Source organism: Dermacentor andersoni, chromosome 7, assembly GCF_023375885.2.
Source record: "Dermacentor andersoni chromosome 7, qqDerAnde1_hic_scaffold, whole genome shotgun sequence".
Taxonomy (NCBI): domain Eukaryota; kingdom Metazoa; phylum Arthropoda; class Arachnida; order Ixodida; family Ixodidae; genus Dermacentor; species Dermacentor andersoni.
Window position 1 is genome coordinate 85,451,161 of NC_092820.1, and position 11,759 is coordinate 85,462,919.

Here is an 11,759-nt window from a genome sequence, read left to right on the forward strand (position 1 = left end):
GAGCAGTTGTAAAATTATACGGGTAAGATTAGGCTTATATAATAGAACTGGTCAATTCATTTTTATTCTTACTTTTTTTTTACCTTCAGCGAAGCATGAGAGAACATAGTCATGCATGAGAACATGCCGAGAGCGTAGCCTCAACGGCCCACGTGACAACACACCCCCTGCGCGGACCCGCATGGAGCGACGGGTGCATCGAATTGCGCTCCACACGCCCCCCTCTTCTACGAACGGCGCAGATGCGAAGACTCCGCATCCATCGCTGTCTCAACGTTCCGACAGTGGGCGGAGAGCAACGGTGCGGACACGAAGGACGCCTGTGCCAGACGTCTCCTTGCACTGCACTGTGAAGTTTCCGTTCTTGGAACGTATTCTACCGGCCTTTTATTCGCAATAGCAATGAAGTTTTCATACGTGCAGATAATTCTGAGCTGCTTCGCTCTTGCGGCTACTGCCCAGATACAACTGTGCCCTCATCAAGGTAAGTAAGTTTGGCATCTCCTTGGAATTTGTTTACTTTGTATGACAAGACTTCGACGTTTTTTTATTAGCCGGCGTACAGCAAATTATTAAGTGGAAGCGCCTTCCTGTTTCATTTCATGCCTTGTTTTGTGCATTCGAAGCAATAATAAAGCCACTGGTGTTGAATTTTCCTTGTTTCTGTTGCAGCACGCCATGCCTAATGTCACTTTAGAGCTGCTTTCTATTTTACGTTTTCTTTTTTTGTATTTTCTTCATTTTACTCAGTGCGTGTAATAAGACTAGAGTACTTTTTTATCTAATATTGCCTTATCATCCATCCCTTTAATCGCAGAGCACGGCTTTAGGTTTTCTGTCAGCTTGAAAGGGTTCTCCAGAGTTTTATATCTAACGATCCCAATTGCAACGAGTAAGCCACAACTGATGGTCGTGGCCCTTGTGACGCTATAGGTGCACTTCATGTATTCTGTATGAATTAGGCATGTTTTGGGAATTCTGTATCGAGTAAAGCCATGTTGGTGAAAGTTTGCTATAGTATATTTTACCTCTAATGGTTGAACTGTCTCGGGCGTGCCTAAACCGCCGTGCATAAACAGGCGTATACAACTTGAACGATATGTCACGAAGATCATTTTGCTATTTAGGGAAATACCCGTGGGAACCCTGTCGGTTTTGGCTCGTAAGTTCATTGCTTTTGCTCTCAAACGCAACAAAGCTTGTCATTTTCAAACCCTTTCTATTCTACAATATACTTACTGGTCGCAAACACATGAAGCCCCGAGATAATGAAGCCAAGAAAAACATAACATAAATTATGTGTTGCTTGAATTAAGGAGTAGAAATGGTAAGGTAAAAGGAAAAAGAAAGTGGGCGGCTAGCACCGATGGGTATGGCTCCCGCCGCCGGCAAGTTATACTTTTGTTAACTTTAATTTAACGTTAGCTAAGTTTTCTACACTTCAAATGTAACTGCAAATAACTTCTCCTTTGCTTTCATTGGCTTCATAATGTGTTAGCTTCGCATGTATTTAACTAACAGAAATTGGACTGCTCGTTTCCTCTGCTTCTCATTGATTAAAAAAACTATCGCCGCCTTTGGCACAAAAGCATTATATGATTTATCTTGCCTATATAACCATCCTCCTGCTGGTCACCTTCCTATTAGCTTGTGAAGTGTGGTAAAAGCACACGGTATGCGTTCCTATTGCGTTCCCTATCTAAAGAGGGATTGTTAAGTATGAAAGTCTTGAGCCTCTCCTGCCCTCTTTCTTTTTGGCAGTTTGGTAACATTTTCTAAAACATCAAACTTGTAGCGTCGCGCTTACAGACAGATTTTCTGCTATTCTTCAGATTTTCGTACGCTGTGAAAGAAAATTATTATCGAAAGAATTTCTTGTGCAACAATATTGAATGAATACAACCACCTTCTTGCTGTCATCGTTATATGTATGCCTCAAGTATTATTTTGTTGTTTTCATTTTTGGCAGCGTAAAATACTGATATGCCAGAGTTTGTAGCTTTTATGCGGCGCTACTTGAGGTGCAGTGCGTGCTACAGTGATCAAGTATTACCACTCACCAAATCCCACAACATTTAACAGCTGTCACATGATCGATAAAGACGCTGCAAAAGGAAATTCTTACGACTAATCGTCCAATTTGAAGAGAAAAAGAATTCCTGTAAAAGAAAGATTAATAACAACTCGGTGCGATGGCACAGAATAAACAGTACAACAAATATGAAAAACAGCAGCACATCTGCGACTGTAGGTCAGCTGCTATTGCGTTCTGCTGATGACAACACGGTCGAAAGATTCAGTTCTCCGCAAATGCAAAAATGAAAATGCTCGTTGACTTAAATTTAGGTGCAGATTATAAACATATTCGAGTGGTCGAAAATAATACGGAACCATCCGCTGCTGCAACTTTCACAGCCCCACTGTTGCATTGGACACTAAACCCCAAGAAGCAACCATACGACAACATTACAAGTTGCACCTGTATGTCATGCTTTAGTGGAACGTCTCCCTTGTTTCTAATCGGCGCACAGTACCTTACTGTCCGAGGAATTCTTCTTTCAGTTATTTGTATTGCTAGTATATTATTTAATGTGATCCGCTTATATCGCAGTAACGTCTTTCTATTTTTTTTTTCTTTTTTGTAGCAAGCCTCTCAGAGGAACTTCGAAACTGTCACGGCAGAGAGCTCAGCAGCAACGACGCATTCAACAGGGTAAATATTCTATAATAAGTACCACTCCTTAGAAAAACCATCCGTAGTTTTTTTTCTTCCTTCTTATGTCAAAAAGTTGTTTGCATCGACGCTGGTTTCGAATATAACAGTATCGAGGTTTCCTAAAACCTCTGCTTCTTTCGAGGAATACTGATAGCGGAACACGTCCCATATCAGCGTTCTTTTACAAGGAAAGGCAGTAATTTCTATACGCACCACACCTTAACAGTGGCTAATGTACTTGAGCTTTGCGCGTGAGTTCCCGGGTTCGACTGCCAGCCACGGCAGCCGAGTTTAGAAGGGCTTGTAATAAAAAAGAACAATCGTGCACCGCACATTAGGTATACGCTTAAGTAACCAATCTTGCGAAAATAATCAGGAGCCAAATCGTAACTTTCGGGACGCTTAACCTCCATCAATAACCAGCAAATTCTACCTTCGTCGCGCTACTCGCATGGTGCGAGCCAGCTGTATGAATCCCATTAGTAGGCATTTCTGTCACCAGCATCTTTTCACTAGAATTAATAGACAAATCCAACCGGGCGCGAGATATTCCATTGCGCATCAAATTGTATCAGAGGGGATTCAAATGTAGCCGGGCAATTGGAAAGTAGACGCGCTAATTTTTCGCGAGAAGTTCCGATCGTGTCATGAAAACCTCATTTAATAATTAGGCCACCATTCCACGTAGAAATTTATGTTTTAGAAACTACCACTCTCCCCATAATTTCAGAGACAATCGCTGGCACCGCAAACTCACTTTGAATAGGGCGCTCTTTGCCCCTACCTGGCCCTTGCGCCATTAAACATCAAACATTCATTAACTTTGAATATGAGTAAACATCGTTCCTGCTGCTAACTGCGCTTGATGTGAGGACTCTGCAGAATGTTCTGACTTCATTGAATGCGAAGTCATATTTTTGACCTGTGTGCGTGTGTATGTGCCTGAATTTAAATCAAATGCGTTGCTAGTGTTACGAAAGAGCCACGTAGAAATATGTTTGGAGGCATGGCCATTCTTATTTTCTTTTCACGCAGCGCCACGATTAACAGGAGCACTGTTACAAGATTCGGGCTCTATCCAGCACAACGAGGTGGCTCTGCACATGCGCTGATATTTCCCTGCTTTTACTGTAGCGGTGCCCATTTTCCGCGGTGTTTTTTTCATGTCGTGTGCAACTTTTATTGGCTGTTGTACAATGCTGAACAGTAACTTTCAACCAGCGACCTTGCGGTGACTATCATGGCCACCTCGAATGCGGCGGTGACATAGTCACCTAGCCAGCTTGATATAATCACCTACACAATGTATATTTTTTCTAGCATTGTCCTGTATATCTCCTGAAAGATTTTTTCCCTCAAACCTTCTTTAACTGCCTTGTACCGCTACATCTTCATCTGCCACATGGCGTTCTACTAGGTGTAATCATATGCAAGTGCAATGCATGATCACTTGCAAAATCACCCAGAGGCTTTTGACGGCTGTTTTTCTAATATCGTGCGATGTTTACTTTATGCAGCTGTCGGAGTTCAGCAAGAGATACGAGGAGTATTGCGCTCACAAGATGGCGCCGGATACGTCGGCTGCTGAGCTGTTCGCGCAACGATGTGCGGACAAGAACTTTAACAGCTTGGTGAGCGCATGGGCTGCCTCTTACATATTACTTATTAGGCGAATTTTATTACAAAGTATTTGTTCAGTGTGAGCGTTTCTAAGCTAATGCTTTTTCTCGCAGTTTTACCGGTGCTGGGCGGACATGCTGAGTGCAGACTATACATTGGTAAGCGTCTCGCTTCAGACCCGTTCATGTAAGCCGTATGTGTACCGTGTACTACTTGGACTAATTTTCTTACACCTCTTTGATAATAGTTCCGACGAATAGTTTTACTGTAGCAAATATATATTTGTCATTCCACTGTCCTGTGCATTCGGATCACCAAGTGTCACTGACCAAAAGACGCTAAAACGTATTTCAGTGTTACTTGCTTTAAAAACCAAAAGCAAATTGTATAGCACGTATTTTTCGAAGCAGCTTTGCAATTGCCTCGGTGCAAGTAAATTGGATGTTGCGAGGTGCTCGCGCCAGGAAACGAGCCGCTTTCCCTGCAGCAGATTTTGTCACGCATTTATTCAATACACATGTAAACGTCAGAGTGCTTTCACGCCTTGTTTTGTATCAAAGTCAAGTGCCCACATAATGTTTCTTTCGTGAGTGCACCAGACACCCTTCCCCCTCCAGCACGTATTATTGTCTCTCCGTCATTCTACCTTTAATGCTGCACGGCGAATTTCCCGCTCTGCGTGAAACGCGAAGCTGCTCGTTTCCCTCGTGATCAGCGTTTATTATTGCGCTCCAAAGAAGAGTCTTGGAGTGAACGAGAACTCTACTAATAATCTGCTGCGCAAAGTTAGGAATAAAGCGACTATGCAACGAGGAGAATCCCAAAAGAAGGCAAGTAATTGACACTGCTCTTCATTTCACAGAATTCGGCGGGAATCGACAGCACTGACTTAGCTGCATTCAAGAAGTCATTAGTAAGTTTAAGCATTTTCTCCTATCTTGATATACGCGTAAGTGTTCCTATGGAGCATGAAACCAATATTCCTCTCCAGGAATATAATTGACCTTGTGTGCTAAGCATCTATTGTTTTGGATGCGGATGATACTAGCCTTTTTTTCAGGTCACTCGATATTGTGCAACTTACAAATATGGCAAATAAAACTTTAAACTTATTGCAAAAGTGGAGCAATCTAAACTCATTAGCAATTAATGCAAATAAAACTAAGGCTGTGTTGTTTACGCCACCACAAAAACAAGTAAACTGCAATACTGTTCTTTACCTCGGCACAGAAAGGATAGAAATAGTTGATACTGTCAAAACGTTAGGTGTAATTTTTCACAAACATTTAGTTTGGGATGCACACGTTGAGCGTATTATGTCCACTTTGGCGAGAGCATGTGGAATAATCTGTCGATTACGACACATACTGCCCTCTAAGGTAAAACTAATGTTATACAACAGTCTCTTTCTTTCACATGTTAGCTATTGCAATTTAGTGTGGGGTACGACATGGCAAGCAAACATACGAAGCTTAAAAACATTACAAAAGAAAACTGTCCGACATGTTGTTAACGCACCGTTTGATGCACATACATTCGAGATATTTCGTGCTCTTAATGTGCTCCCCATTGAATATTTCTATGATTATAACCTAGTCTTAAAAATTAAAAAATACTTTCGCTGTAACAACAACGTTTTCACAAACTTGTGCAACTTAGTCAAACCAAGGGAACCGTTATATGATTTCCGAAAACAGAGCCAGTGGGCGTTACCTTTCACAAGAACAAATTATGGTTTCAGGCGATTGCAGTACCAGGTGCCGAGAATATTAAATGTGATACAGGCTTCCCATACCGAACTAAATGCTATTACGAGAAAGGCACTGAAATTTAATTTAATTAATAATGGTCAAATTTTATAAATAACATTTGCCATTTTTCTTTATATATTTTTCTTTTTTTATTCATTTTATTTTTTAGCATGGTTCCACACCTCGCTTTTCCATCGTTCCGCATTTTTTTATTTTTTTATTTTTTTTTGTTCCGCTGAACATTGCCGTTACATTGAGTTGACTTTTTGGTATTTTAAAGCGTTTCTGTACAGGTGTTCCTTGTCATTTGTGCATGATTTTTTTTCCTCCACTTTTTTCTGTATACAGATGTATGCCTACATGTACAGACGCAAATATGTATAGATGCTGGGTTGGTGTAGATGCGCATGCGAATATATGTATACAGATGTCATAAATGTTCTGCTGGGAATATCATATCTGTATAATATGAAATTGTTTTTGCACATATGTAACTGATTTTCTTTGTGAATATTCTGCAACTGTTTGTCAAAGACAGGGGACAGGAACCTCGTCAAGCTGCGATTGTGCAGCTTTTTGTTCCTGCCCTTGCATTTTCTTTTTCTGTGCAAAGGAAAATGCGAAATAAAGTTTGAAAGTTTGAAAGAAGTGTTGTAGACTGCGTGCACTAACGTTTTGTAGAAAACTAGACACGTCAGAATAAAAACAGAACTAATGGGCAGTTCATTATTGCAATACATTTTGATGTTTATATGATTTTTCAGGATTGCCAATTTCACGTCTTGGGTATAGAGGCCTAGTCAGTACATCTCACCCACACCGAAAGAAGTGAAAAGGCCAGTCACCTGTTACAATTTGTCGATTTTCACGCCTTGTCGGCAGAACTTTCAATAAAGGTCCTGTTGTACGTGTTTGTCAAGTCTTCGCAGACTATAAGGTGCCTGTGAAGACGCCACAAAATAAGAAACTTGCTCTTCGGCAGCATCAAAAAGCTGTGCTCAAATCGTGCGTCCAGAGGAAGTTTTGACATTACACTTCATCGGAAGAGCATCTTTGCCGATTGAAGCAGGCGGAATTTACGTTCAAATATTGTGGAGAAACCGGAATAGGATAGAAAAACACGACACAAGTTTTAATTTCACGCTCTAATTCTGTCCTTACAGTGGCATGTGTAAAGTGGCACCCCGTCTCTCAAAACAAAATATTTTGAAATTAAAGTCATTAAAGAACTTGCCACTGCGAGGGCTAGAACACCAGCCGGCTCTAAACGAGTAGAGGTACATAGAAAATAAAATTATGTAGTGAAAAGGAGAAAACAGACTAAGAAGGCACAAGACTAGATTCTAAAAACAGAGCCCGAGTTTTTTTGTTTTCTTTTTTTAATTCTGGTAATGACTAGATGCTGCCCATTGTAAATCGAGCAGGGACGCCTTAACTGATCCGAGGCTTTGACGTGTTTACATAGCGATTTCTTGTACAGTTTCCGGTAACGCCTGACGACAGAATTCCCTAGACGTTATCTGGATAGGCATGTGCCTGTAGGGGAAGAGCCAATAGAAAGGAAACTTTTTCTGCGTTAAAACAGACAAACAAATTAGGTAACTTTGTTCTAGTAGATGATAAGCGTACAGCTCAGGCTAATCAGATCGTACTGAGATCGTTCGCTTGTGTAAACCTAATTGTACAGAGCTCATAGTACATTTCTATCAGCAATGCATTAAAGTTTTATAGATTCTGCACATTTGCAACACACAGCGATAACACGTGAGGATGACGGTCGAGCATTTAAATCCTTGAGCTAGCATCACGACAAACGTAGAATTTTACTGTTAACAGTCTTAGAAGAAGAAACCAGAAATAGAAGAAAGAGATGTGTGCAAGCTATTCCCTCCAGAAAACGTAATTACATGGAGAAAACAATCAGAGGAGAGAAACACAGAACCTGAAACGCAAAACAAAGTGATAACCCTACAGAGAACGCGATGCCTTGTTGTAACAAGGAAGTTAAGACAATTTTGTTCGCGAGCGGCACTTTTGACGTGTCATATCTTGAAGGACATGGATCATTCGTTTGTGTGTTTCTTGGGTCCAGTCAAGCTGCTTATGGCAGCTTTTAGCCCAGGCGGACGTTTCTAGTGTGTACTAGAAGAATTAATAAAGTTGAAGTTGAAGCTGAAGTGTCGTGTGGTGCTATAGAAACTCAGCTAAGGCCTCTTTGCCACTCTCGCCAATTTGCATGCGCCCTCACGCAAAGACAAACCATTCACAGGGAAGTGTTGGCCATTGCCGTAGCTCACCGTGGTGTATCTTGGCTCCGCTTCGAGTAGCGGCGAGAAAAACAAATATCGCCGCTACATTTACCTCGCGCGTTGGCTTCTTCGGTTGCACAAATGCCAATGAGTCATGCACCATTGATCACAGGCCCAACAAAAAAGAAGCAGCCGCCCCTACATCCTTCGTGCCTGGCGTGCTTCATTGTACTCGAATTACCGCTTAGCAGCTTCAAGTTGCGTTCTCGGTAAGAACGTGTGCTCGTAGCGCCGCGCCGCATGCAGCCTTTCCAGGCTACGTCCTAGGCACCAGTATTTCGGTACAGTATTGCGGAAGTTTGAACCACGAATGTCGACTATACAGTCAAGCTCATGCCTGTATACCTAATACACGAGCGTCTGCACGTTTCTTTATACTTGTGTTAGCCGCACCTGGGGTCTGTCTTGGAGCCTTTACTCCCTCTCATATACACTATTTCTTTAAATTGAACGAACGATGACAACGAGGTAAAGCATTAAATGGCAAAGGTAGTCGTCACGAGCTCATGCGCAAATATTTCGCGGCAGCCCAGAGAGCGTTGGCTGCGCTGAACGGAACTGTCTGAAAGAAGAGTCCGAGAAAATGGCGAAATAGCCTCCGGTCGGAAAAAACAGGCAAGCGCTTCCCTACGGCTCTCAGACGGAGACTGCTCAGAATTCAGAGAACGTTTCGTCAAATAGCAGTTTTATGCCATAGCTTCTGGCAAAGCGTCCGCACAAGTTGCGTGTGCATTCGGTAGAGTGCTGCCAACTAGCGTTCGAAACTACCGTCCGTGGCCTCTGCTCCTCCATCGAAGAGTGGCGTGTTGAAGCTGCGTCGCATTAGGCGTAGTCGACGACGGGTAGTCACCCCCCTGGGCGTCTTCGGCTGCGTCACGATCATAAAGCACGCTAGTCGTCCTGGTACCTTGAAGGCACAGCAGTCATTCATTTGCAGCTTCGACTGCCGTGAACATGTGCACTTTGCCAAGGGAGCAAGTGAAACTTGCCTGATTTCCTAGAGACATAGTCTTTTAATCAGCCGAAGGTGTTTTCCTCTCAAGAAGAGGCGTCCGAAATCCCTGAAGGTAAGTTCGCAGAGTATTTTCTTGTTCGCTTATGTTGTCAATTTATAGCGATCTATTTTCATTTATCACTGCCTCGATATAGGGCCTCTAATGTGCCTTATACAAACGCCGATCATATCGATATAAAAAAAAATTGAACTTGTTCGTTTCACGAGCATTGTTTGTAATACATCATGTGGGTCATACAAGCCAAATTATTTGTTTCAACTAAGCGCGAGAAGTCAAGCTTATGGTTTTAGACAGAGAGCAGAAGCTTCCAAATCTTGGGTAGAACAGTAACTCGTCACTGGCACTAGCCAGTACACAAGTCGTTCTGCCAGAAACATCATAAATACAAGTTTGAAGAAACAGCACCCATACGAATCTTAGTAAGGCCCATATATTCTCAAGCACCTGAAGTGTTCAAGCTATGCCAGCTGTATAGCTGGGCATGTGAGAAAATCCTTCGCTCTAGGTCATTGTTGCTGTTTGACTCGTGTGTGTTGTCAAAACACAGTCGGATTACCGTTACTTTGCGTAAGAGAGCGTCGTAATGCTGTGCCTAAGGCATTGTGAGGAGGCAATTAAGTGGTCTGTATATATATATATATATATATATATATATATATATATATATATATATATATATATATATATATATATATATATATATATATATATGTGTGTGTGTGTGTGTGTGTGTGTGTGTGTGTGTGTGTGTGTGTGTGTGTGTGTGTGTGTGTGTGTGTGTGTGTGTGTGCGTGTGTGTGTGTGTGTGTGTGTGTGTGTGTGTGTGACACAACTGACGGTGGTCTACCATTTGCATTTCACATCTTGATGCGAGACTTCCTAGCATTTCGGCGTAATGCCCCACGCATTTGTCTCGCATTTACCGTTAGACACAGTGAATTTCGTACAGCCCAATGTTTGCTTTTAAGTGCTGCCTTAGTAAGCAACAAATTCAACACTGTTAATGCCGACCACCCAGGATCGTCGAGGTAGCGTGGGTTTAGCACTCTGGAGCGTCACCAGCAGGGAGGGGACGAGGCAGAGATGTGACACGATTGACGTAGTGAGTAACAAGAACATTCAAAACATCGTTACAGAGCGGTCAGCTGTTCAAGTTTCATGAGGGAGAGTGACACAATTGCTCTAGCTTTTGATGAAGGCTGAAATAAAACCCTTGGACCTTACAAAAAGTAGTGCCACCAGTCTATAGCACCTCCTCCTTTGGTCCAAGTAAAAAAAAATATTAGAAAAAAAGCTTCAAGGCCTTTCCGCCTCGCGAAGGTGGTTGATCAGCTGAGCTGTAAGCATCGTAGTAAAAAATGTTCGCAATCACCAATAGGCCGTTTTGAAAGCACAACCGGTGATACACACGGCAACTGAAGCCAAACGTTTTGTCCACGAAGTCTCGGTGGAATGGCGCATTCGCACCAGTGCAAGTATCAGCGTTCCCAGCGAGGTACCAGCGTCGTTGCGCCGCATTAAGCGCTTCGCGATCTTGGGGGCTTTCCGCTCGAGCCCTCTGCTTACGGCAAGCGTCCTCGGCACCCTCCTCGCTTGTTGGTGCCGCCCACCGCTCTCGCTCACGCTCACGTCTGCGGTCCCGAAGTTGGGCCTCGTGAGCAGCTTGTTCTTCAGCAGTACGCGCTACATGCGGCCTCTCCGTACTAGCGCACGGAACATACTATCTGCCTATTCGGTTCCTTTTGCAGGCGCGGAAATGCAGCAGATGCCGGGTTAGCTACCACCTGTCACACCAAATGACCGATGCGCACTACGGCCATTAGCGCTAAGCTGGCTAAGCTAATTAGCTGGCTAAGTCAGGAGCTGGAGTAGCTGTCAAGATAGCATTACGTTCGCGCTTCATCTTATACGCTACCAATCACCATCACATCCTTCTCGAACCACAGTCTGTCGCACACTGCACAACTGATTTGCTATGCCTGTCGAGAGTGCGTCTGGAATTTCGCATATGCACCCTTGTGCTCGTCTAATTTAGCGGCGTGATACCTGCGTCACTTCGGCGTATTCTCCGTTTCGCGGCATTCGCCTTCCTGCCGAGCCCGCCGCTTACGGGCAGTCTCTGGTGCACAATCTTCGCTGCTACTCGATGCCCGTCTCATTGCCTTTCCTCTTGAAACGCCAGGTGTCAGCACATGCTTTAGTGGTTTGCTTTGCCTCCTCTTAGAGGGCGAGGGATATTTGAGGCACGGACATCGAAAAATTTATGCGAGGGTAGACACAGCTTCGCTGCAAAAATTTTGGAGGACGCTTAAGCTTCGCCTTTAAGACTGGAACGCGATAGCATTTA

General features: G+C 43.2%; 1 protein-coding gene across 1 annotated transcript; it reads left to right on the top strand.

Moving 5' to 3' along the window:
- Positions 1-211: 211 nt before the first annotated feature.
- LOC126534939 (uncharacterized) lies at positions 212-6,994 on the top strand. Its single transcript, XM_050182138.3, has 6 exons — positions 212-484; positions 2,646-2,713; positions 4,234-4,347; positions 4,450-4,494; positions 5,199-5,249; positions 6,852-6,994. The coding sequence occupies exons 1-6, from the start codon at positions 403-405 to the stop codon at positions 6,885-6,887; spliced, it is 396 nt and encodes a 131-aa protein (XP_050038095.2). The 5' UTR covers positions 212-402; the 3' UTR covers positions 6,888-6,994.
- Positions 6,995-11,759: the final 4,765 nt, after the last annotated feature.